At 42.6% G+C, this 26,493-nt stretch overlaps 2 protein-coding genes across 2 annotated transcripts in view; both read left to right on the top strand.

Annotated features, from left to right (window-relative positions):
* Nucleotides 1-2,158: 2,158 nt before the first annotated feature.
* Nucleotides 2,159-26,493, top strand: part of POC1B (POC1 centriolar protein B) — a gene marked incomplete at both ends in the record, with an annotated part of 114,932 nt that continues 90,597 nt past the window's right edge. The window contains 3 exons of the mRNA XM_079714308.1: nt 2,159-2,173; nt 2,841-2,925; nt 23,678-23,849. Of these exons, the coding sequence (XP_079570434.1) occupies nt 2,159-2,173; nt 2,841-2,925; nt 23,678-23,849 (272 nt within the window). The remainder of the gene's footprint in view (nt 2,174-2,840; nt 2,926-23,677; nt 23,850-26,493) is intronic.
* Nucleotides 3,249-5,256, top strand: GALNT4 (polypeptide N-acetylgalactosaminyltransferase 4; the record flags this gene model as incomplete). The annotated part of the gene is made up of 1 exon (XM_079715245.1): nt 3,249-5,256. The coding sequence occupies exon 1, from the start codon at nt 3,508-3,510 to the stop codon at nt 5,254-5,256; it is 1,749 nt and encodes a 582-aa protein (XP_079571371.1). The 5' UTR covers nt 3,249-3,507.

Here is a 26,493-nt window from a genome sequence, read left to right as displayed (position 1 = left end):
TTTTAAGGTTCACCCATGTTATAACATGTATCAAAATTTCTTTTTATGACTGAGTAACAGTCCATTTTATGTAGGTATCACATTTTATTGATTCACGTGTTGGATACATGAATTGTTTCCACTTATTGGTTATTGTGAGTAATGCTGCTACGAATATTGGTGTACAAGTATCTGTTCCAGTCCCTGTTTTTAATACATTTGGGTATATACCTAGGAGTTAACTTTTTGAGGAACTGCCAAACTGTTTCCACAGTGCTATATCCTTTTACATTCCCACCAGCATCCAGCATTATTTTTAAATATATTGCTCTTTTTTTTAAAAAAAAAGTCAAACCTAGACTGGGAATATGTAGCAAAGCTTAGAGTCCTGCCACAGTTTGCTGATACGTTGCTGGTATCCACAATCTGGACACATCACCTCCTAAACTAGAGCAATGTTTCTCAATGTACTCAGCTGAGACTCCCATGGCAATCACCTAAGGGGCTTATTACATCTATAGGGTCCTCGATCCCACCCCCTATATGCTGATTCAGTATTTGGGGGAATGAGATCCCCTAAATCAGCTGTCCCTAACCTTTTTGGCACCAGGGACCGGTTTTGTGGAAGACAGTTTTTCCACGGGGGGCGAGTGTGTGTATGTGTGGCGGGGGAGGTGGGGTGAAGGTCCGGGCGGTAATGCGAGCGAGGGAGCCATGGGGGGCGGCAGATGAAACTTCGCTGGCTCGCCCGCCGCTCCCCTCCTGCTGTGTGGTCGGGTTCCTAACAGGCCACGGACCTGCAGCGGTCCGCGGCCCGGAAGTTGGGGACCCCTGCTCTAAATCATCATTATGCATGTTAAAATATGAGACGCAGAAACCTGGATTGTTGAGTTCTTAAAGGCAGGGAAGATACCTCAGTCACCTTTGTACTCCTCAGAGCCAAATATATAGGAGATATTCAACAAACATATATTTGAACTAATGTTGCAGTCTAAAGCTATTTCCTATTTGCTTGATTGCTATGTATAGTATTCATTAAAACTAAATTCTGTCACTAGACAACTAGTTAATCTGTAATTTTGGTGTATAGTTTATCTTTCATTTGCATAGAATGTGTATCTTACCAGCTGTGGTCTATTATGCCATCTTATGCTGCCAAGAATCTTTATTCTGTATGTAATTTTCAGCTGAGTCCTTCAAGCTTTGAGGCAGGGTAAAAAGGGTATGGACTTGGAACTGGAAGAGCTGTGTTTGTGTGATCTTTGATAATTAAATTAAAATATCTAAGAATCAAGTTTATAATTTGTAAAGGTTGGTAACATTTTGTAACTATTAACTTCATAGCGTTGCTGAAGCTCAATGATATTCTGTGCAAGAAAGCCTACTGTAGCAAAGGCTATTGTTATTATGTTGCCCAATAATTTAAACAAAACAATATGTTCTTTTCTACGTCTTCCTAAAAAGTTTAAATATGCTGCTGTATCAATTTGCTGCTCTAAAGCATATGCAAATGAGATTGGAATAGAAAACGCACAGCAGAAAAACATTAAGTGGATTCACAACATTAATTCATTCATCACGTTTATACAGCATCTACATTTATAACAAGCCAGGCGTTGTGTGAAAACTAGTGATTAAATAAATTCAAGCCTGTCCTCCAGAGATTTAGTTCCTTTGGGTATATTAATAAATAGCAAGCGGCCCCATTTCGCATCAAACTCTCTTGTGCGTCATAAGCTGTCTGGGAACAGCTTGAAATTCTCGCGGGCTGTCTCTTTAACGTGTAATAGAACTCTGATTGCATCGATCACAGGCTCATTACCCTCTCCCACCCATCAGTCTCTTTTCTATCCTGGTTACTACCCTCCTACTTGTGTCAAGTCGTGGGGAGCGTAGGTGTTAGTAAACGTTGGCTTTGATGTGTGCCGGCACCTGACCCCGGGGCTTCCCGCTTGCCAGGTGGCGGAGGCCAGGCTCTCTACGGCGGGGGCGGAGCCTCGGGGCTCGGCTGGCCATGCCTGGAGCGCGGGGTTTGAGTGGGCCGTTGTTGTAGTGACCGCGAGGCGCTGCCGCTCCGGGCAGACGGTTCCGGGCGCCGCACGGTCCCCCTTCCTACCTCGCCCCCTCCCTTCCCCCGATTCCCCACACGGGCAGGAGCCAGGAGCCAACCGCTCCCCCCATGGCCTCCGCCCCGGTAAGGACGGGCTGGGGTGCGCCTCCCTGGAGCCGGTGCCGCCGGCTGGGGAGCCAGGTCGGGGCCGCGCCCGCACCTGGCGGGAGATGGAGGCAGACGTCCTCAGCTGGGTCCCGAGCCGCTAGCTCCTCGCCCCTCGCCCCGGGGCGCCGGTGACTCGTCCTCTGCCACTGGGACACCGGGAGCGCAGAGCCCTGGCCGAGCTCCCGGGCACTCCTCCCCGAGTCCCGGAGCTCCGACAGCCCCGGCAGCCCCATGGACCCCAGAATTCTCTGAGCGTTTCCGTGGAGCGCCTTCGTCAGAATCACCTGGGAGGTTTTTGAAAAGTACCGAAGCCGGGGCCCCGCCTCGCACCTGTGACTGCGTGCCAGTGGGCGGGGCCCCGGAACGTGCATTTCAATGGAGCGGCCCAGGTGGTCCCTCGCGTGCGCTCGGTTCTGGGAAGCGCGAGTGGAGGATTCGGCCGGCTCTGCTGGGGAAGTTGGCGTTCGGCGTCCCCCTGTAGCGGTGGCCGCGTGTGCTCGCGCGGGGCGCTCCTGCTCTGCACACCCACCTTCGATGCGGCCGTTCCCGGGCCGGCCCCCGGGGGAGGGGACATCGTTGATCCCCGACCCCCCAAATTCGAGGTCAGCATCTGCTTTCAAAACTTGACAACTTTCCTTCCCAGGAGGACCCCGTTCTGCAGCGTTATTTTAAGGGCCACAAAGCGGCGATCACCTCCGTGGACTTTAGTCCCGACGGCAAACAACTTGGTAAGTTTTCTTTTTTTTCTTTTTGTGATGAGACGCTCAACCGGTCGGAACCCTTGTCTCCTGTCCACGCCGGGCCCCCGCGAGAACCACTGAGGACCTATGGGTGGAGGTGATGTTGAAAGCGGCCGAGATGCATTCGGAGCCAGAGTGGGCCCGAGCCGGGGCCACCTCGGTCAGCCCGGCCCCGGGCCACCTCGGTCAGCCCGGCCCCGCAGAGTCGCCTATAGGCCTGGGCCTGGCCGACGACTTTCTCGAACTAACCACCAGGAGGAGTAAGTGGGAAGGGGCGGAGCTTGTCCTCGGCCCCGGGAGGGAGGGGTGTTGGCTGGAGAGTTTGTGAAAAGTTGTGAGACCAGCAGGAGGAAGTGGGGAGAGAGGCGTTGGGGCTGTTCCGGAGGCCGAGCACGGGGTGGTCTTAGGTGACCCCCGGGGGGCCCCCGCGGCTGGAAAGGAGCCGAGCGCCTTCATGAAAGGAGGGACCTGCTGGGAAGTTCGCTTCTACCTGAGTCCGGAATTCCAGCGTCGGGTCCCGCAGCCCTTCCCCTGCGTGGTGGCTCTGGTGGCCGCGTCCGCGCCCCAGCCATGAGGATCCGGATGGCCGTGAGGTGGACGTGGGCAAGCAAAAGCTGCCTGCTGCTGGCGCTTTTAACAGTGGCCTATCTCCTGGTGGAACTCTCCGTCTCCACTTTCCATGCCTCCCCAGGAGCCGGCCTTACCAGGGAGCGGGGCCCAAGACAGCTCTCAGACTCCGGGAAGAAAGCTGTGGATTTGTCTCGACCGCTTTATGAGAAGCCCCCTGCAGATTCCCATGCACTTGGGGAGTGGGGGAAAGCCAGCATACTCCAGCTCAAGGAGGGTGATGTGAAGCAGCAAGAAGAACTCATTGAGAGATATGCCATTAATATTTACCTCAGTGACAGGATTTCCCTGCACCGCCACATAGAGGATAAAAGAATGTATGAGTGTAAATCCAAGAAATTTAACTATAGGAGACTTCCCACCACTTCTGTTATCATTGCTTTCTATAACGAAGCCTGGTCGACTTTGCTCCGCACCATCCACAGTGTTTTAGAAACTTCTCCTGCAGTCCTTCTGAAGGAGATCATCTTAGTCGATGACTTGAGCGACAGAGTTTATTTGAAGACACAACTTGAAACTTATATCAGCAATCTCGATAGAGTTCGCTTGATTAGAACAAATAAGCGGGAGGGGCTGGTTAGGGCCCGTCTGATTGGGGCCACTTTTGCCACTGGGGATGTCCTCACTTTCCTGGATTGTCACTGTGAGTGTAATACTGGTTGGCTGGAGCCACTTTTGGAAAGGATTGCTAAAGATGAAACAGCAATTGTTTGTCCTGTTATAGACACCATTGACTGGAATACTTTTGAATTCTATATGCAGACTGGGGAGCCCATGATTGGTGGGTTTGACTGGCGTCTAACGTTCCAGTGGCATTCTGTCCCCAAACATGAAAGGGAGAGGAGGAAATCGAGAATTGACCCAATCAGATCACCCACCATGGCTGGAGGACTGTTTGCTGTCAGCAAAAAATATTTTCAGTACCTTGGAACTTATGACACTGGGATGGAAGTGTGGGGAGGTGAAAATCTGGAGCTGTCTTTTAGGGTGTGGCAGTGTGGAGGTAAACTGGAGATCCACCCCTGTTCTCATGTGGGCCACGTATTCCCCAAGCGGGCGCCATATGCTCGGCCCAATTTCCTGCAGAATACTGCTCGGGCAGCGGAAGTGTGGATGGACGGGTACAAAGAGCATTTCTACAATCGAAACCCTCCAGCAAGGAAAGAAGCTTATGGCGATATTTCTGAAAGAAAATTACTACGAGAACGGCTGAGGTGCAAGAGTTTTGACTGGTATTTGAAAAATGTGTTTTCTAATTTACATGTTCCAGAGGATAGGCCAGGCTGGCACGGAGCTATTCGCAGTATTGGGATCTCTTCTGAATGTTTAGATTATAATTCTCCTGACAACAACCCCACAGGTGCTAACCTTTCACTGTTTGGATGCCACGGTCAAGGAGGCAATCAATTCTTTGAATATACTTCAAACAAAGAAATAAGGTTTAATTCAGTGACAGAGTTATGTGCAGAGGTTCCTGAGCAAAAAAGTCACGTGGGAATGCAAAATTGTCCCAGAGATGGGTTTCCTGTTCCAGCAAACATTATTTGGTATTTTAAAGAAGATGGAACCATTTTTCATCCCCACTCAGGACTGTGTCTTAGTGCTTACCGGACACCTGAGGGCCGACCTGATGTTCAAATGAGAACTTGTGATGCTCTAGATAAAAATCAAATCTGGAAGTTTGTGAAATAGAAGAGCATAACAGCACTTTCGTCCTGAGCTGACAATAGCTTGAGGAAAGTCAAAGAGCCTTCAGAGAGCCTCAGTGAAGATTAAGTTTATCAGCATTCACCCAATGGTCACCTGTGAGAGCTCTGTAAAAGCTGTGGATCATTTTGGTAAAAACACTGAAACTGGGTACACAGAGAGCTGCTGTTGAATATTTCAAAGTGCCTTACTTATGGGTTGTTTTATTTAAGAGTTTTGTCAATATGGTCTCTTCTTAAAGAATTTGACTTGAGATACACAAAACATTTAAGTGCCAGACTTAATGTTAAAGAACGTAAAAGTCCATGCAAAACGAGGGATGATTTATGTTGATGGGTAAGTTCACTGCACATCCCATCAAAAAAAAACAAAAACAAAAAAACAACTCAGAAATGTGCAGTTTGAGCTATTGCTATTTTTATTGTACATAGAATTTGAATTTCCTTTAGCCAGCACATTAAATTTTAGGTTTTGTTTATTTTTTTAATTCTAATTTTCCTTTACTCAAATAGAAATCAAGGAAAGTTAATCTTAAGGAGAAAGACCTGGTTTAGACATATGTGTCATTAGATGTGAATTTGAATGTGAGTTTAGAGGTCTTTTTAACATACAGACATCTCAGAAAAATATACCTATATCTGAATGAAATGAGAGATATTTACATTCCACACTGCAAACTTGAGCTATTGGACTTAACTGATCTATATTGATACCTCACATCATTCTGATTTTGTAAGCTGTCCTCTCTGTGAACTTGTTTGTGTGTGTAGGGCATTTTCTGATTGCACTTCCTTAAGTTATGAATGTATTGGAGAGGGACTCATTCAAAATACTGTGCTTCTCTTTGTTAATGCTTAATCACTTAAAGTAAATGCTTAATCACTTAACACAATAGAGGACAGCTGCATTTACTGAAATGTGTGAAACTGAAAGTGGGCCCACATCTACAAAGGCTGTGGAACTCTCCTACAGAGTTCTTGCTGATTAGGACTTTTAAGGATCAATTTTAAGAAAACAAGGGGAAAAGATAGCCTTGGCAATGGTGGATGCTGCCTTCCAGGTTGTTTTCTGCAACTAACCCTGAGCCTGGTGCTCAGGCAGCTGTCAGTAGTGTGGGTGAATGACTGACTGACTGAATGAATGATGGCTCAGCCGATGATTGTGACTTTGGTCAAGTCATTTGATTGACTTAGTTTGGGCCTCAGTTTCTCCTCTGTAAAATGTGGGTGCTGGAGCAGGTCTTGAAGATCCCTCCAGCTCTGAAATGTTATGCTTGTACATTCAGTCACTGTGCAATCTTTACAACACCTTGATTTCCTCCCTGCTAACGTAGGTAATGTTGTTGAGCAACGTTCAGTCCAGTTATGAAGCTGGAAAAAAGAAATGGTTTTAAAAATTAAGTGAGCTGAGCTCAACTGAAGTGGTTTATTTTGGATTGAATGGAAAGTTGTGGTCAGTGTTTGTATTCATTTTATTTTGACAATTGCTGAACCAATTTTTGTTTTTTATCTTTAATCTTTCAAACTCTAAAAGTAATCTTTTGGGTTAAGAATATGAATATTTTCCAAACTAAATTATGCAAGAAGTAGACATACTTAAATTATTTTTACTGGTTTTATTCCAATGTTGTATCCAGAATTCAATCACAGGCTGAATTCAGAATTAAATCTTAATTAGTTCATTGTGGTCTAGATTTGTGAAAAATGCACGCTCCATAAAACATCAGCCCACAGTACTCGGAAGTTGTTTTCAGTGTCTACTTGATGACTTGGAGAGTAGGAACTTTGCAAAATCTAAATTTAAGAAAAGTTTGTAGGATAACCATTTCAAAAAGTAAAATTGCTATGTGTTTTGAATATTTTGATTCTCTTTTGTTTCTTAAAATAAAAATGTGTTAATAACTTTCTGTAAGGTATGTAGCAAAGAATTGTCCAGATTCCATGTGCAGTGTGCATGGCCCTGGGTACAGTTTAGGAGGGTTTGTAATCTGCTCTGATTTGGTTAATTGGCAGCAGATATGCTCCTAAACCCGCCCTCCCACCTTGCTCAGTCTGCCTTTTCGTCTTTAAAATCACCCTTTCTCTTTTTATTTATTTTTGTTGTTGTTCTTAGTGCCCTATCAAATGGGAAACTAAGATTGACATATTCTACATGTACTTACTGGAATTATTTTTATTCTAGAATCTTGCTGCTCCCATCGAAAGAAAAAGGGAGCATTGAAAAGTGCTTAATTCTTTATTTACCTTTTGCCTAAGTTGCAGGGTGTGACCTATTCATCTTTTTGGAAGAAATTTTAGGCTAGTGTTTTATTTATATCAGTAATTTGGAATCAGTGGGCTCTTCATTCCTCACAGTAATGTAGGTAACAGGAGAATGAGACCCAATTTTCATATATAGGCATTTCCAATTTAATTCCTAAAATACACTGTAAAACTACAAAGTATATGTTGATTGCCTACTTCTAATTTATTGGTACCAAAGCTCTCTTTTGCGGTAGATAATTAAGAGTTGATCTTTTAAGTTAATTTACATGCTTAAAAGCAGTTTTATAAGAAATTTGGTAGACAAGAAGTTTCAACTTTAAATGGTCACTATGTTATTTAGTGTTCAGTTCTATGAATAGGTTGACTAAATAGTCATTTTTAGCAGCCATTTAAAAAAATGATAATCTGGTCATCTACAGGATCTCTATAACTCAAAATAACTTGTTTGTAAAAGAAAATTTGTCTATGCACCCAGTAGTAGGCTCCTGGGTATTCATTATATGTTGGCAAATCTAACTTTTCTAGGTTGATGATAGGAGGTTATTTTTCAGTTGTGTAATTTTAGTTGGTTTAGGGTCTCAATTTTAATTAATAAAATACTTAGTTTTGACTTGTTTGTCCTTTTCTATTGATGTTTTAATAATGTTTTAAAATGAGCACAAGGAACGTTGAGGTTCAGGTTAACCTCTTTTTTTTTTTTTTTTTTTTTTTTTGCGGTACGCGGGCTTCTCACTGCTGTGGCCTCTCCCGTTGCGGAGCACAGGCTCCGGACGCGCAGGCTCAGCGGCCATGGCTCACGGGCCCAGCCACTCCGCGGCATGTGGGATCTTCCCAGACCGGGGCACGAACCCGTGTCCCCTGCATCGGCAGGCGGACTCGCAGCCACTGCGCCACCAGGGAAGCCCAGGTTAACCTCTTTTGAACGATGAATTTTTGTGTGTGTGATGAGCGGTTTCCATCCTTTTTTCCTTTTGTTAATGGTATTTGCAATATTGATTAAGACATATAAAATAAAATGTGTGCCTAATTCTTTTTGCAAATGGATTCTGATGATTTTAGTCTCTGGGGTCACTCTTCCTGTGTACACATTTATTGATGGTAATAGAAGTAAGTTAGCTTGTAATTATTTTACTTATTTGACAATGCAGGCAGTAGAACATTTTAAAAAGTTGAATTTCATGTATTATTTTGCGAAGTGTCATTGACCAGCAAGTATTCTGAAGTGGTGTTAACACTATTCATGCATTAACTACTCATAAACAAACTGGAAATGATCGGAGATCTCTGGGACAAACTGGGGACACTGTAAAAGGAGGCAAGTGGATACGTGGGCACCTTAGCACAAATTTCAGAACCCTGGGCCGAAAAGAAATATGTCCGTCCTGTAAACTGCATGGCTTCGCATTTCCCTCAACCTTCTCTCTGCATCACCCTGTCCCTAAGTGCAATTCCTGTCCACCAGTAGCATCTCTGTTCCTCTTTTAGTGATTCCTGCCAAACACCCTCCACCCCTGCCTCTCCCTGGCCTGAAACACTGTCTGAGCATCACCAGCCTAAGGACTCCGCTTTATATATCAGATGTCTTATAGCCACATTTAGGATATGTGTAGTCAAGCTAAACATATTTTCACTGATCTTTTTTTTTTATGTACAGTTTAAAACGTTACTATAAATATATGTTATGATCCTCCTAATAATGAGTAATATCATCTTGCTAGTAAGTTTCTAAGTGACTGCAACCCTATGCAAATCATTTCATCTCTCTGTGTTTCAGTTTTATGAACGTTAGAAAAACGTGGAAAATCCGTAGAGACAATATTAGTGGCTACCAGGGCCTGGGGGAGGCAGGAATAGAGAATGATTGCTAATGAGGATGGGTTTTTTTGGAGGGTGTGGTGGTGGTGACGAGAATGTTCTGGAATTAGATAGTGACAATGGTTGTACAACTTTGGGCAAAACACTGAATTGTACACTTTAAAAGGGTGAATTTGTGGTATGTGAATTGTATCTCAATTAAAAAAAGAAACTTCAGGGTAGAAAAAGAGGCTGGAGAATTTCATGTGTCTCAGAAAAGATTGCTCTTTTCTCTGTCCCTCTGTGCATACTAGACTTTAAAACAGGCCAGCAGTATTTATTGTTGATACTTGAGTCATGCCGTAATTCAGCAGAATTAAGGAAGTTAGATAAATATGTGAATCTCCCAGCTTCGTATGAGGGTGCAGGTGGAAACCAGTTTGTATTGGAATTTTCTCTTAAAATTTCAAAAAAACCTCAATCCTTTTGAACAGGAGGTAGAGATTATTATAAAGGGTGAAACGAGTTCCCAGAGTATATAATTGTCCGTGGCAGAACTGAAGACTAGAGAACTCCGTCTAACTTGCTAGTAGTCGGATACTACTTTTCCTTTTGTGCCCAACTTGATCATTTCCCAGGCTGGCTGGGGAGGGATGTCTACTGCAGGCCAGCAGTGTCCTCAGCTGTCTGATCATCATTCTAACCCATTTATTTACACTTATCTAATCCTCTTGATAAAAGGAATAGGAGGTCCTCTATTTACTTAGTACTCTTTTTTTTTTTTTTTAAGTTAATTCTGCTATGTGTCAGGTGCTGTCCTATGCTTGGGTGTACATACAGAGATGTACAAAACAGGTGTGCTTCTTATGATGGTATGAAGAATTCACAGTCCAGTGATAGAGACAGATATTAACAGGTAAACATACAAATCATGTGCAGATACAACTTGAAACTGGAAAACAATCAAATGCTGTGAAGAAAAGGAACAGGGTTCTTTGAGGGATGAAAACTGGGGTGATGTACTTAAGTTTATGGGGTCAAAGAACACTTCTCCGTGGAAGTTAGATTTAACTCAAGACCTGAAGGAGGAGCTAGCTAGGCAAAGACTAGAGACAGAATAGAATAAGCAAAAATCAAGGGTGGGAAAGAGCTTGTCCTTGATCAAGGAGATAAAAGAAGGCCAGAAAGGGTAGAGCCTGTAAACAAAGGAAGAACGAGAGCTTTGGGAGGTGAGATTGCAGGGGGAGGCGGGTGCAGCTGGAGTTGTCTTTGGAGGCTATAGTGGGTTAAACGGCGACCCTCCAAATGATATGTCCATGTCCTAATCCCTGGAACTTGTAAATGTGACTTTATTTGAAAGAAAAGATCTTTGCAGATGTAATCAAGGATCTTGAGCAGAGATCCTCCTGAACTATCTGGGTGGACCCTAAAATGAGACATACAGAGGAGATAAGACGAGAAGGCCACATGAAGTCAGAGGCAGAGATTGGAATGATAGAGCCACTGGCCAAGGAGCTCATGGAGGCACCAGAAGCTGGAAAAGGCAAGGAATGAAATCTCTAGAGCCTTTAGAGGGAGTGTGATCCTGTCAACACCTTGATTTTGGACTTCTGGCCTCCAGAACTGTGAGAGAATAAATTTCTGTTGCTTTAAGCCTCCAAGTTTTTGGTAATTTGTTATGGCAGCCACAGGAAACTAAGAGGGCATGTTTTAGGCTTTTGTGCTGAGAGTCATGGAGATTTGTTGAAGGATTTTAAATGAGGGAATGATACAATCTGATTTATACCTCAAAAAGATCACTCTGGTTACTATGTGGAGGTTGAACCACTGTGAGTAGAGAAATCAATTAGGAGCTATTATACTAATATCAGCAGGAGATGATGGTGGTTCAGACTAGGATGGTGGTCTTCAAACTAGGTGATAGCCTGGGAAAGAGAGAAATTTGGGAGTTACTAGCATACAAATGGTACTTAAAGTCATGGGAATAGATGAGGTCACCTGGGAAAAACATAGAACCATGAGGGCAAATGGTCCCTTTCTGAGTCCTAAGGCTCTCCAACCTTTGGATCAGAAGAGGAAATGACAAAAGAATCAAAGAAGGAATAGTCGGAAAAATAGGAGGGAAACCCATTATAGTAAGGTATTATGAAAGCCAAGGTGTAGATAGAGTGGAGTAAAAATGTAGGAGAGAAGAAGATATTAAATAGTCATTAGAAAGAGTGGGGAAGGGAACTATTATAGAATTGAGCACCACTGGGCAGTGTGGAAGATCTGTGTGCAATTAGCGATCATGAATTTATAGTGTTTCCAGTCTTCCTGGGAGTGTGTCTAGCAATTCTCACTGGCACAGATACAGTCTCAGAAAAGGCAGAGTGACTGGGATTTTGCCAGGGGAATTTAAAGGAAGGAGGAAAAGTCAAAGGATTGAATATATGTGTAAGAAGGGCTTTATAATTTGGATAAGGAGAGAAGTGAGGATTCTAAATCAGATAGTGAAATGAAGATAGTGAAAGAGGGCCTCAGTGGAGAACATAGGTCAGTGGATTGGAGTTCTGGATGAGTTAGAAGCTCATCCAGAAAAGAAGCTATAGGAAAAGCATGTTGTCAAAGGGTAGTGGGTTTCATGTAGCAGTCAGGGACGTGTTGGTTCTGCTGGCGACAAGATCCAGGGTTTGACCGTGGAATGGGCTGCTGAGGAAGCATGGAAGAAAAGGTCTTTGGAGAGGCCTGGTTGTCCCTTTAGTCTGAAATATCCTTCACCACCTCACTCTGGTTGGCTGGCTCCCTGTGCTTCACGCCTCCACTTAAAATGCCACTGATTCCTCCATCTGAATAAAGTATTCTGTGCCCATGAAAAATTCTCATGTGACATCCTGCTTTATCTTTCATGTCTCTTAGCACAATTTAAAGTAGATATGTTTGCCTGCTAATTGACTTGTTTCCCTCTTCTCTGCTTAAATTTAAGCCTATACCAGGGCTCCCTGTTTTACAAATCAAGTAGCTGGGCACAAAGAGGCACGTGGAAAAGTGCCGGCAAGATCATCGTTGGTCTTTGCTTTGGGTGTTATCACGGCTAAAGCAGATTTTGCTGGGAGAACGGTGATAGGTGTACTGTTCACATGGCTTTGGAGAAAGATGATATTTTCTTCCATTAAGATCCTGTGTCTGAGATGCACTATAGATTTTAGCACTTGAAAATGCTGCCCGAGTCAAGAGCTCACCTGCGATTTTCAGACAAGTTCGTGACCTGCCAGTATGTTTGATTTTGCGTTGATTGAAATGTTCATGAAAACAATGCGTCTACTGAAACCCAAAGAAGTTACTTAAGTGAAATAAAGCTTCACACAAACTTAAATTAAAAAAAAAAAATTAAGCTCCCTATTCAGAGATTTTTGCCTATATCGTTACTTAGGACTCTCCCTGCCCCGCCCACCATGGCTCACATGTGGTAAGGGTGAGATATCTGTTGAATGAACGAATAATACCAGGAGTTAGAACGGAGAGAAAGACTGTGACCTGAGGTAGATGAAGTGTGAAAGAGAAAATGATTGTTGCTTGAAAGGGTTGCAGGGAACTTGCTGTCCCCGAGCAGAGTCAAAGTGTAAGCAGGTTAGTAGGAGGAGGGGCTTGCAGAGAGGAGAATGTGTCTACAAGAGGGGTCATGTAGCGGGTGTTTCTCTGGCCCGTGGTAGCTCTGGGGAAGGAGAGCAGGCATGGGTACCAGGGTCAGCTCAGGGGCTATCTGGAGCATTATGGGAGAGAGTGCAGGGTAATTGATGACCAGAGAGGCTGAAGGCTTAAATTCCTGGTCATGACTGGAGGAAACAGAGCATGAAGCATAGTGGATTTATACTCAATAGCCTCTTGGAAGGTGGTCAGAGAGGGGAGGATGGGAAAAAAGGACCACCTGTGAAATACCATCCCTCTTTATGCAGACAGAAACTGGAAGTTGAGTAACTTTGCTGAGGCGGTATCGCTGGTAAGCAGCAGAGCCTGGCTGAGCCTGACTTCCAGTCGGCCTCTGGAGCCACACTCTTTTCCATTAGGGCAGTTTCCCAGAGGGCCACACTGAAGTTTATACAAATGTTAGAAGAGTTTAAGAGCATTTTCATGTGACGTGGACAGTCTGAGCTGCACTTTAGCAGTTTCCACTTAAAATGATATATTTTAACATTGATGTTGTCACCTTTTCCTCTTTTTGTGTTTGAGGTTACCCTGTCATTGAGTCATTCCCTATTTAATCTGTGGGATGTTTGTAGAGTAAATGACAGTATAGGACAAGTTTATATCTCCTTTTTCTTTCTGAATAGAGGCAGAATGAAATTGTGAATTTTTAAGTTATTTTCCTCACAGTGAAACTATAATTAAAGTTTGCCAGAAATTCTTTTTCTATTCTGGTTCTTGATGGCAACGTGTGTAGCAGATTTACTTGAGTTCCTCCTACTGTTATAGTTTTTTTTTTTTTTTTTTTTTTTGCGGTATGCGGGCCTCTCACTGCTGTGGCCTCTCCCACTGCGGAGCACAGGCTCCGGACGCGCAGGCTCAGCGGCCATGGCTCACGGGCCCAGCCGCTCCGCGGCATGTGGGATCTTCCCGGACCGGGGCACGAACCCGTGTCCCCTGAATCGGCAGACGGACTCTCAACCACTGCGCCACCAGGGAAGCCCCTGTTATAGTTTTAAAAATTGCTCCCAAGCGCTAAAGTGAGCTCGGGTATGCACTGAGAGGCAGTAGCAGAGTGCAGTATTTCTCAGATTTCCACGTATATCAGACTTGACTGAGAAAGTGATCAAAAGTTCAGATTCCTGGGTCTCACTCCAGAGAATGTAACGTACTAGAAATACACGTTTTTAACAAGGTCCCCAAGTAATTCCAATGGGGGTGATCAGTTAATCCCCAGAGCTTCTCCAAGCACTGGGTTCTTGGTGACATGCCCAGGCTGTGGAGTCTGATAGACCCGGTTAAACACGGAGCTCTCCTCCTTTCCATCTGCGTGACTCTGGGCAAGTTACTTCACCTCACCAAGCCTCATTTCCTCATCTGTAAAAAAGGGATAATGATAGTCACCTACCTCATTGTGAGGATTATGTAAAAGGATGTTTACCAAGTTCTTAAAAGTACTTGGCCCACAGTGACAACTCGAGAAGGGTTTGTGTTGTTAAGATCGTCACCCCTCATCGAGATACAGAATTTGAATACGTTAAATTTCTCTACATTGTCATGACTAAAGATTATTCTTAAAGCAGTCACAGCTCCTTTGAGACTCTGCTTACACCAGGAAGCTAACTACTTAGTGTCAGCTAGCAGGAAAATTATTCCCTCATTCAGACAGGAATTTTAAGTCAGTGCCATCCCTTAATTATACTACTACATAGTGCTTGGGTTGTACAGACTATTCTGAAAGTATTAGATAGGCTATTAAACTTTATCTAGTTACGGTTAGAATATTGTTTTTTTATTGTGCAACCACCTCCCTTCTGTCTGGGTTTATAGATGTGTATGCCTGGGGATTACATTTTATTTTTCTTTTCTTAAAAATATTTAGAGTGAACTTCTGTTAGATTTCCTTAGAAGATTTCCTTGTTTATATTTTCCTGAAGAAGGTGGTCCAGTGTTTCTGTTGTGAACCAAAGACCAGCATGAACCTGGAAATGCAACAGAAAGTACAAAATCATGGTGCCCTCAAACTAGAGAGCTGAGTTTCATTCTGGTAGTGGGTTTTAAAGCAGAACATAATGAGGGTAGGAAATATATTGAGGGGCTTCCGAAGTAATTGAAAAATTCAAGAATTTCTATACGGAGGTGATTGAGTTATTAGGACTCTCTTGATTATGGAATGAAAAGGCCTAAGAGGAATATAATCCAAATTTATAAAGTTGTGAAAGATACTATATTATGAACATGGACCTTTTTAGTAAATTCTAAAATATGTACTCTTTGACCCATCCATAATTCTTTTGGGCATTTATCACAGTGTTATTTTGCATATGTCAGAAACGACACATGTACATTGCAGCATCATTTGTAAACAACCTAAACAGGGTAGACTGGTTAAATAAATTAAGGTATAGCTACACCATAGAATACTATGCAGCTATTAAAAGGACTAAGGCCAACTTCTGCCTCCAGACACGATAGTAACTGGTAACCAAACTTGCCCTCCAGCTGAAAACAACTGTAAAACGAGACAGAATATATGAGGCAACTGTTTTCGGGCATTGAGCAAACAGGGAATGTAAACCGGTGATCCTTGCAAGAAGGAAACACCTTCTTGTAAGGAAGGTGAGCTCCTCCCTACTTGGCTTTCTCCCCGGGGGTGGTCTTCCTGCTGCACAGCAGAGGTAGAGCAAAGCAGAGCAGAGGTCTTAGTTCTTCTGGCTGTGTCCAGGCTGAATGCGTGTGGCAGGGTTCCTGAGAAGCTGCTGCTGAGTGGGGTACGTGGCCTCAGATGTCTGTGGGGCCTGCTGCAGTTCTGGCTGAGGTGCAAGTTGAGAGAGTGTGAGGTCTAGCGGAGACCCCTTCCTGCTGGGCTGGAAGAGGAATGGGGAGCCCAGTGACCATGCCGGGCTAGAGCGCTCCAGCTGTAGCTCAGACAAAGGCGAGATCTTGCCCAGCACCTCAGCCGAGACACCAGGGAGGCCAGGCCTGAGGCATCAGGACCACATCTGAAATAAAGGGCATGCCCGAAAACTAAATTTAAAACTGAAGTAGATTCGCACTAACAAAGAATAAAACCAAGCCTGGCAAGATCAAAAGGAGTAAAACTGCACCCTGAGCTCTAGTTAGTAGCACCGCTTTTTGCAGGGGTGTGGGTTAGTGATTCTGAAACCGTTTGCGTGCTCTAGACTTGAACAGAAATATATTGAGTGTAATGTGAGCCAGATTTTTTACTGTGGGGGAAGAGAGTTATAAATGTAAGAAGAGGGAGGGCTGGAATGTATTCGGTGCTGTTAGATTGAATTAGAGTTATCAATATGAACTCATGGTTTTTAATATCTTTATCTTCATTTCTACATATTGATAGATACAGCTTTCTATTTATATCTAATTTCTTAGTTCTGCCTGCTGAGATTTCTGTTTATACCTTCTTTCTTAGTTCTTTTAGCTGTCACAACAGTAGCAGTGAGCAAACATAGTTTCCAGATCTTGGTTTCTAAATACCACTCTCTATTAAGAGGAATCAGAGCTTCTTGGGGAGAAAAGACCTATTCCAGGGCTGGAGCAGGGAAAGTGCATCTTGGAACATCTTGTAGTTCTAGAAGTAAGGAAGTATTCAAAATGATGCACACATATCAGGAGGACACAGAGGTCAGCTTTAAGGGGCTCTTACTAGCCAAACCTGGAACAATATGAGTCAAAATAAATAATGATAGCTTTGGATTATAACCCACTGAGTAAAATAATCTGAGTTCACACTGATATAAACAAGTATTTGAATAAGTAGATAAGTGGAGAAAAAGAGAAGATTCTTCCTTAAAATAACAAATTAAACATTAGTTCATTAATTAAATATTAATTAGTAAATCATAGAAAGAATAATGGGTTGGAAAATCATTGAAGGATGCTAAAATTAGTGGGTGATGGACTTCCCTGGTGGCACAGTGGTTGGGAATCCACCCACCAATGCAGGAGACACGGGTTCAAGCCCTGGTCCAGGAAGATCCCACATGCCGCAAAGCAACTAAGCCTGTGCGCCACAACTGCTGAAGCCCACGTGCCTAGAGCCCATGCTCTGCAACACACAAGAGAAGCCACCGCAATGAGAAGCCCGCGTACTGCAACGAAGAGTAGCCCCCGGTCTCTGTGACTAGAGAAAGCCCTCTCACAGCAACAAAGACCCTACGCAGCCAAAAATAAATAAATTAATTAGTTAAAAAAAAAAATTAGTGGGTGACAGTTTATTGAAGAAGAGGATATTTATATAGTTTACAGTATCTCCCGACAAAATACTAATTAATTACAAAGGGGAAAAATACTAACTTTACAAGGCAAAAACTACCTAAGCCAAGTGATCAAAGTTAATCTCACCAGTACTGGGACAGATATCAAGCGTACCCTGATATGATGCACTGATAAGGGTGCAACATAATTTTTGTGGTGTTCTTGTCAAAAGTGTATATACTGAATCTAATGGCAAGGAAACAACAGGAAAAAACAAACTCATTAAAAAAGAGATCAGATTTGTGATTACCAGAGGCAGTGGTGGGGGAAGGGGTATTTGGATGGAGGTGGTCAGAAGGTACAAGCCTCCAGATGTAAGGTAAAGAAGTACTAGGGGTGTATAACTGTAATTGACACTGCTGTACGTTGTATAGAAAAGCTGTTAAGAGAGTAAACTCTAAGAGTTCTCATGATGAGGAAAAATTTTTTTTCCCTATTTACTGGATCTATATGAGATGGTGGATGTTCACTAAACTTATTGTGGTCAGCATTTGATGTGTGTCAGTCAAATCATTATGCTGTATACCTTAAACTTATACAGTGCTGTATGTCAGTTATATCTCAATAAAAATGGAAGAAAAAATTAAAATAATCCAGGAAAAAAAAGTGATTTGACACACACATTTGCTTAAGCACATGGGAGGATACTCAAGAAAATGAGTATCCTCTCTCCTATGTGCTTAAACAAATATGTTAACTGTGCCTCTAGGAAGGGAAACCAGGTGGCCAAGGGCTGGAAGGAAATTTGGTAAATACCCTTGTAATACTAGAATTCTGCGTCATATACATTTATCACCGTTAGAAAAGATAAGATTAATTTAACAACAAATGCAATAATTGGGAGGCAGTACCATCTCTTTCCAGAAAAAGGTATTCTTCGCAAAGCAAACCTCCAGTTAACCGTAGTTGATTTTGGTTAAATCAGTGAGAGAGCTCGGGTTGAGGAAAGAAAGTTATTGCTACTTAAGGTGACACAATAACTGTTGGCCTTTTGGACATGATGGAGAGCAAACCATTAGTATGCTCTTTGTTGTCACCTCCAGAGACCTGGCACTGGCCTAGGTGACTGTGGACTTTGTTCTTTCTTTTGTCGTAATGAGGACTTCTTGAAACAATAGATTATTGTTATACAATATAAATACTTTTTTTAAATGGGTAGATTTACTAGTTAAATTTTTAACTTCCTCCCTTTGATAGTTTATCTTAAAATAGGTGAGTCAGATGACGATTGGGTACAAGCTTTGACATTTTAAATGATGTGGTAATGTTTATAGAGGGTGTGGTTCACTAGAAATGTATGAAAGCAAATTCCAGGTTGACACTGTACAGCACTGACACCGATAATCAAATACCTTTTATTATTGTGGTATTAGGGTTTGGTGGGGCAGGGTTGAGGAAGTAAGGAGGGAAATTCAATGTTGGTTTTCATCGTTTCCAATAAGAATGCATTCATGGGCTTTTTGTAGATTGTTAGTCTTTTTTTCTGTTTTCTTGAAATTTGGAAGAAAATGTAGCGTGTTCCCTGAGCCACACAGCTGTAGTTGGGACCTCCCTGCTTCTAGTGATTCCTAATTATTAGGGCTTGCAAATGCCACCTTGCTGTAAGGTTTTGCTGTCCTTTACACCATGCGTTCATCCGGCCCTCTCATCACTTCTCTTTAGCGGGCCTCAGGCTGATAATAGCCAAGTGTTGCTTTAATGTGGGTATGTAGCCATCAACTCTAAATTTATGATTTTTGAGCATCCGCTCTGCTTAAGACGTCCTTTTCCTTTTCTGACAAAATGTGTAAAGGCTCAAGTCCTGTGGCACCTTCTCAGCTAAGTGTCATGTTCTTATTCCTCCGGTTCTGCCCTCCCCCCCACCCAGCCCATGCCACCCCCAATCAATTGTTGCTTCACCATGATCCTATAATAACATTTTTTCTGGTCCTTGTCATATTGAACATTAGTGACCCTGTAAACCTTCAATGAGTTCATGGATCAATTGTGTATATTAACTCTCTCCACTGCCTCCCTCCCGTTTTCTCCTCAACCCACACCATTCCAGCTTTGATCCCGCCACTTCACTGAAACAATCCTTGTTGCCAAGCCAACGTTTGATCCTCGGGCCTAGGGCTGGCTTCTTGGGCAAATGACCTGTATCGTTGCGCAGGTCTCATACTTGGTTTAATGCCCTGCTATCACGGTCTTGAAATTCTTAATGATTTCCTACAAGGGCCTCCACATTTACACTGGACCCCCCCAAATTATGTAGCTGGTCGTGTTCAGGCCTGATCTTAACCAGGTCTCTTCAAAGCACTTCACACAGCCCGTCAGCCTCTTGGAACACGTCCTGAATTCCTGGACACCACAGTCTCCTTGCCCCCTCCTCATCCATTTATGGCTCCTTCCTGTCTCTCCCTTCTCTCCAGGTTAAGTATCTGCACCCTCTTCTTTATCTAGACTCACTGCCTGAGTGATCCCATCCAGTTTCCAGTCTCTAATGTATTATCTACACTGTTGCTGCTGACAGTAACAAAAATTAAAACGACAGTAATAATAGCTACATTTGAGCGTTTTCTATGTGCCAGGCATGTCTTCTGAGTATTATTTCACTGAATACTTTAAATGCCTTAATCTCATTAAATCTCTCTAAGATTTACCTGGGTGCGCACGCCAAAAGCTGGGCACCTTTGTTTCTTTTCTTCCTTTCCCCTTCACATCTAATGTGTTTGCAAGCCTTGTGGACTCCGTCTTTAGGATATATCTTGGTTTTGACTGCTTCTACCATTTCCACAGCCTTCAGCCTAGTCCCGACCACCACCTTCTGGCCGGATTACTACAATAGCCTCCTGATTGATTTCCTTCTTCCCGCTGTGTATACTCCACAAAACAGCCAGAGTGAGATTTTTTGTTCGTTTCGTCTAAACATTTTATTAAAGTGTAAGATATGTACCAAAATTGGACAGCTTGCTGAATTTCCACAACTGTGATGTGCCCATTTTGCCAACATCCAGAGTAAGAAGCCCTCTTGTGCTCCCTTCTAGCCACTCTCCTCCCTCCCTACCACCCACACGATCTCTATGCTGACTTCTAACTCCATAGATTAGTTTTGCTTCTTCTTGAACTTCGTATAAATGAAATTTAATTACACGTTAGGTACACAGTATGAATATGCCACAATTTATGTATCCATTTTACTTTGATGGACAGTTGGGTTTCTAGTTTTGGTCTTCTTTGAATAGTACTTCCACAAACATTATTGTACATGTCTTCTGCTAAACATGCATAAGAATTTCTGTAGGTATATACCTAGGAGTCAAATTCTGAGTCAGATGGTAAGTGTCCATTCAGCTTCAACAGATTTCAAAACAATTTTCCAAGGGTGCTTAAAACGACCAGCATTATTTGAAAGCTCCACTTGTTACACATACTCACCAAGGTTTGGTACTATTTCTCTCTTTTATTGTAGCCATTCTAATGAGAGTGTAGTGATATCTTATTGTGGTTTTAATTTGCACTTTCCTAGTGACTAATGGATTTGAGCACCTTTTCATATGTTTATCAGCCATTTGCATAGCTTCCTTTATGAAGTGCCTGTTTAAGCCCTTTGCCTATGTATTTGCCTGTCGTATTTTACTGCCTTTCCTTATTGATTTCTAGGATTCTTTATATATTCTTTATTATATGTTGGATAAACGTATTGTAAATATCTTTTTTGTCTCTGTGGCTTGCGTTTTCACTTGCTTGGCGGTATCTTTCAATGAACAAAATTTCTTAATTTTACTTTAGTACAAATTATCATTCTTTTCTTTTAGTAATTTTAGTAATTTAGTCATTTTCAGGTATTATCTAAGCAATCGTTGCCTACCCCAATGGCCATGAAGATATTCCCCTAAGTTCTCTCCTAAAAGCTTATTGTTTTACCGATCACATTTAGATCCGCAATCCATGCGGAATTACTTTTGTGTACAGTATAAAGTGTAGAAGTCAAGGTACGTTTTTTTTTCCTTGTGAATATCCAGTTGACCCAACATCATTTTTGCAAAGATCATCCTTTTCTCACTGTCAGAGCGGCAGTTTTCTTAAATCAGATCACAAGGTCCTCCTGCTTACAATCCTTCAGTGGCTGAGAACTAAATACACACCTCTCACCATGGCTCCTTGCTGGCATCAGCTTCTCTCTGGGCTTCCGTCCCTTGTTCTCTTTTTCTGCCCTCCCCTGTGGACATGCTGGTCTCCTTGCTGTTCCTCAGGTTGACAAGTGCATGGCTGTCTCAGGCCCTCGCATGTGGAGCCCTCCTGCCCAGAATGCTCTTTCTTCACGTCTTAGCCTGGATCACTCCTCATTTCACTCAAGTCTCTGCTCGAATGTCTCTTCCTTGGAAAGGACCACTAACTACCCCGTATAACATTAAGAATATGGTCAAAAGGTTTAAGCTTCCACTTATAAGTACTAGGGATGTAATGTACAACATGATTAATATAATTCACACTGCTGTCTGTTATATGTGAAAGTTAAGGGAGTAAATCCTAAGAGTTCTCATCTCAAGGAAAAAAATTTTTTTTTCCTTTAATGAGAAATATGAAATGATGAATGTTCACTAAACCTATAGTGGTAATCATTTCATGATGTATATCTCAAACCTGGAAGAGAAAAAAGAATAAATAATATATAAAAGTCCTCTGAACATGTATGATATTATAATCTAATGAACCATCTCCTGCTCTGTTGTGATTCCCTGAGGGCGAGAGATTGTGTCTTGCTCCCTCTTGTAGCTCTTGTTTGTAGCATAATACCTTAGAACTCAAATAGAGTCCCCAATATAATGTACATGATAATTCATTGTTTTCCCTATTTTGTCCACATTAGCCCCAGATAATTCAAACCCTGATTTATTTAATAATTTGATGAGCTGTAATGGAATATCAACTTTTTGTACTTTTAAAAAAAGGGGGTAGTATACAGCTTATAAACTCACTTAACTATTTTACATGGAAACATTGCATAGGCCAAGTCCAAATGAATTTTATCTATGTCTAAGGAACTTAGAAGGTTTTCAGTGACTTTATATTTCTCTTCTAACAGTAATACTAATTGTATTTCAAGTTTATAAAGTTGTATTTTTTCTAAACATTCTACAGTCTAGACTTAGTGATTCTCATTGAACTGGTTCCTCTCACTGGGGCTATTTTGGGGCTACATGAATATATAAAATTTGGTTTTAGGGCAAGAGTTAGATCTATCTTTCATTTGTTTATTTCTTCATTCCTTGTTTAAGGCATTTATTTCCACTGTTGATTTCATTTGTTTTCCTTTTCTTAAAGCCTTAAAGTTAATGTCTGAAACACATGACTCTTTTATTAGTTGTAGAATGTCATAACAGAGCAAAAAGTGTGTTTTAAGATTACCTTATCTAGCTATAAAAGACATTACTGGTCAATTAACAAAACCGGAAAACGGTAGATTAAAGTACTGTCACTGGTAATTTTCTGAAGTTGATTACAGTGCTATTGGTATGTAAGAGAATATCTTTATTCTTAGAAAAATACGCTTAAGTATTTAGGAATAAAGGTGTCATGATGATGAATTTACTTATCCCAAAATCACTTAGGAAGAAAAAATTGTGTGTATGTGTGCCCACACATACATGCTTGTGTACAGAAAAAGAGTGAGCACAGGAGCAAATTATAAACCAAATGGGGCAAAATAGTAACAACAGGTGGATCTGGTAAAGGGTATATTAATGTTCTTTAAACTATTATTATGACTGTTCTGTATCTGTGAAGTTATCTCTGCATAAACAGTTTAAAAAAATCATTCTCGGGCTTCCCTGGTGGCACGGTGGTTGAGAGTCCGCCTGCTGATGCAGGGGACACGGGTTCGTGCCCCAGTCCGGGAGGATCCCATATGCCGCGGAGCGGCTGGGCCCGTGAGCCATGGCCGCTGAGCCTGTGCTCCACAACGGGAGAGGCCACAGCAGTGAGAGGCCCACGTACCGCCCAAAAAAAAAAAAAAAAAAAAAATCAGTCTCATCCAGCCCTCTCAGGGAAAGCATTCAGTCCTTATGACACAAAGATTAAGTTACTTTCTCAGTCAACCTGAGAGAGACAGAACTGACTCCTACTCCTGTGTCTCTGTTGTATTGTGCTGCCTTCTTCTAGTAAATAGTCATTGAGTTCTAACCAAATACAGAGGCCAATAATCCTGCTCTGTGGCTACACAGGACACAGCCAAGCTTGCATATTAGTGATGTGGCTTGGGGTTTCTTTTACTAATGTTTTTGCCATTACTTGGTCTGTCTTACAACCTCCAGGCCCCTCTGTTACCTGGACGTCTTGTTCTTAGATATGCTGCCCATTGTAATGAGACATGCCTACATTTGTGTTTTAACACACAGTGGTTTTGTTCTTCTATTTCTTAATAGCTACTGGTTCTTGGGATACGTTTCTCATGCTATGGAGTTTCAAGCCGCAAGCTAGAGCTTTCAGATATGTGGGTCACAAGGACGTTATAACCAGCGTGCAGTTTTCTCCACTTGGAAACTTACTGGCATCTGCTTCACGAGACAGGACTGTTAGACTCTGGATTCCTGACAAGTAAGAGAAACAAACACCTGTTATGCTCTGGGTTTAGAAATGTGAAAGAAAACTGGAGGCGGGCTGTTCCTTGTGCCGTTCTTGGAATGCCCACACCCCCAGTTACCTGCACATCTTTAGTCTGAGTCACAAACAAGGTGTACTGCCCTTGTCTTAAATTCAAACTATTTCGTACCAGTTTTTCCTCATCTTTAACTCATAATTGTGTCTTCTGTTTGAAAACTATTTCTAACCGTGGAAATATGCTTAATATGTCCTAAGGTTTTCTTGGGGGGCGGTTAGGAAAGGTGATGGTTATCAATCCCTTTATAAATCTGATGTAAGCTTTAGATCGTCTCCCCAGAGAGATATACATCAGCCAGTCTAACCAAGATTTTACAGTTTATTAACCTACTACCACCCATCGTGGATCCTTGAGGGGACTTTGAATCTCTATTAAAAACCCCGGGGGTAGCTATTCTTTGATGCATATCATTCATTTGGGCTCCAGAATTTTCTTGTTAAAGAGAATTTCTGACAAGTGTATAAACCTCATTGCATTTGTGCACAGTCCTATCCTGTCATAGCAAACCTCTCTATAAGAGGTTTTTTAAATCCTAGCTGATAGCCCATCTATTTTAAACAATTATTGAGCCTTGATTATTTTAAAACTTTTTAAACTCTTAATTATAAAGAATTTCAAGCATACATGAAAATAGAATGGGTAACGTGACAACTCCCTCCCCACATAACCGTCCCTATATCCAGCAGTTATCAGTGTTCTGTCAGTCTTGTTTCATCTGTTCCCCCGTTGCCACACACCTTTTTTCTTTCTTTTCTGGAATACGTATTTTTAGAACAAATCCCACACATCATATCATTTCCTCCATAAATACTTCGGATAATAAGAAATGAGTGTTTTCCTTCACTCTGTTGTGGCAGGATTTGATTTGTGGTACGTGACTGAACAGGCTCAGGCACTCGCAAATGAATGAAAGTTCCAGGGGCATTTCCCTGCCAGTGGGCACTTTTTTCCTGCCACTACCCAAATGATCTCCATACTGAGAAATCTGAACATTATCCCGAGGTAGCAAACACTACTGAGGAGAAGTGACATATTATGATACTGCAGATGGCAATGTAGAGGGAATTGTAAGGACAAGAGGCTGATTTGGGGTCCAAAAGTGAAAGCATTTTAAAAAATCCTTCAGTTTAGGAATTTAGGACTAGTGGTTTGTTATTTTCAGCACAGCCTCAGTCTCCCATCGCTAATTCAGGGAAATCTCAGTAAACTGCACAACGGTAGATGAGCTAAAAGCACACTGAATCATTAACTTGTACTGGCTAATCTAAGTACAACAGTTAGGCTTCTGTAGACACGTCTAGTTCCTCTTCCTAAATCAGATCATAGTGGGGCCAGGGCAATAGTGGGTCATGGCCATGAGAAGGAAACTGATTAACCAGTTACCTATTGCTGCATAACAGTCCTCAAAACTTAGTAGCTTAATACAATAACTATCATTTCTCACAACGTTGTGGGTTGTCTGGATGACTCCTCTGCCGCACTGATGTTGGCTCTCACTCATGCAGCTTCATTAAGCTGGCAGCTGGGCTGGCCGGTCCAATGCCTCCCTCATACACCTGTGGCCTTAGTGCTGGCTATTGGCTGGGGCACCTTGGTCCTCCATATGCCCTTACCCCGGCTCTATAAGGACTTCCTTCCAGCATGGCAGCTGGGCTCTAGGATGGTAAACGCCGAAGCTGCTAGACTCTTTAAAGGCTGGTCCTGAAACTTGCACAGTATGTATCCCATCTGCCACATTCTGTTGGTCAAAGTAAGTCACAGCCCCAGCCGAGATTCAAAGGGAGGAGAAATTGATGGATTCCACCTCCCATGGGGAGGAGTGACGTGTGTGCACAGGGCTGAGGGGAATTGTGGGCAGCCAGATGAGCAAACACCAGAGCTGGTGACCGGAAGGCTAAGAAAGCATAGTAGGAGCGAGTTCGGAGGCAGGTCTGGCCTGGCGTTCATCACAGTCGGCAATCAAGAGAATCTGGGCGGAAAGGGCAGGTAAATGTGTGGGAGGTGGAAAGTCTGTGTTAAGGCGATGTGATGAACTAGAAACCAGTTAAGCACCAGCACAACAAACACTAGGCCCTCTTATCTCGGTTTCCTGTATGCTTCCTGTTGAGACCGGATCTGGATCTGGCAGTTGGGCCAGGCTATAGCCGAGAGGAGCGGCTTTTAGAAAGAATGCAAGCAGGAAAGGCTCCTGCAGTATGGAGTGCATAATAAAGATCAGGGCAGACTTTGATGATACCAACTGTCTCCTGGCTTCCTGGCCACAGCAGTTGCCAAGTCTTTGCTTTCTCTAGGCTTTATTCTTAAAATCAGGCCATACTGTACTCCTGACTTCTACTCAAAGAACTTTCCCTTGAAACCTCACTGAACTAGTAGTCCCTGAATGCTCTCTCCTATTTTTTTTTTAAATATTGATTTTAATTATTCTTGGTATGTCATATATCAGGTGATAGAGATTTATGACAAAGTCACCTCTGCCTTCTACAGGCCACTGGAAGGGAAAGCCAGGATGGATCTAAGAACCATTAAGTATTGACTCTTCCCAGCAGAATTCAGCAAAATGTACTGAGTTCTTTTTCCACA

Source organism: Hyperoodon ampullatus (assembly GCF_949752795.1).
Source record: "Hyperoodon ampullatus genome assembly, chromosome: 11".
NCBI lineage: Eukaryota > Metazoa > Chordata > Mammalia > Artiodactyla > Ziphiidae > Hyperoodon > Hyperoodon ampullatus.
This window is presented reverse-complemented; position numbering and strand designations above follow the sequence as displayed.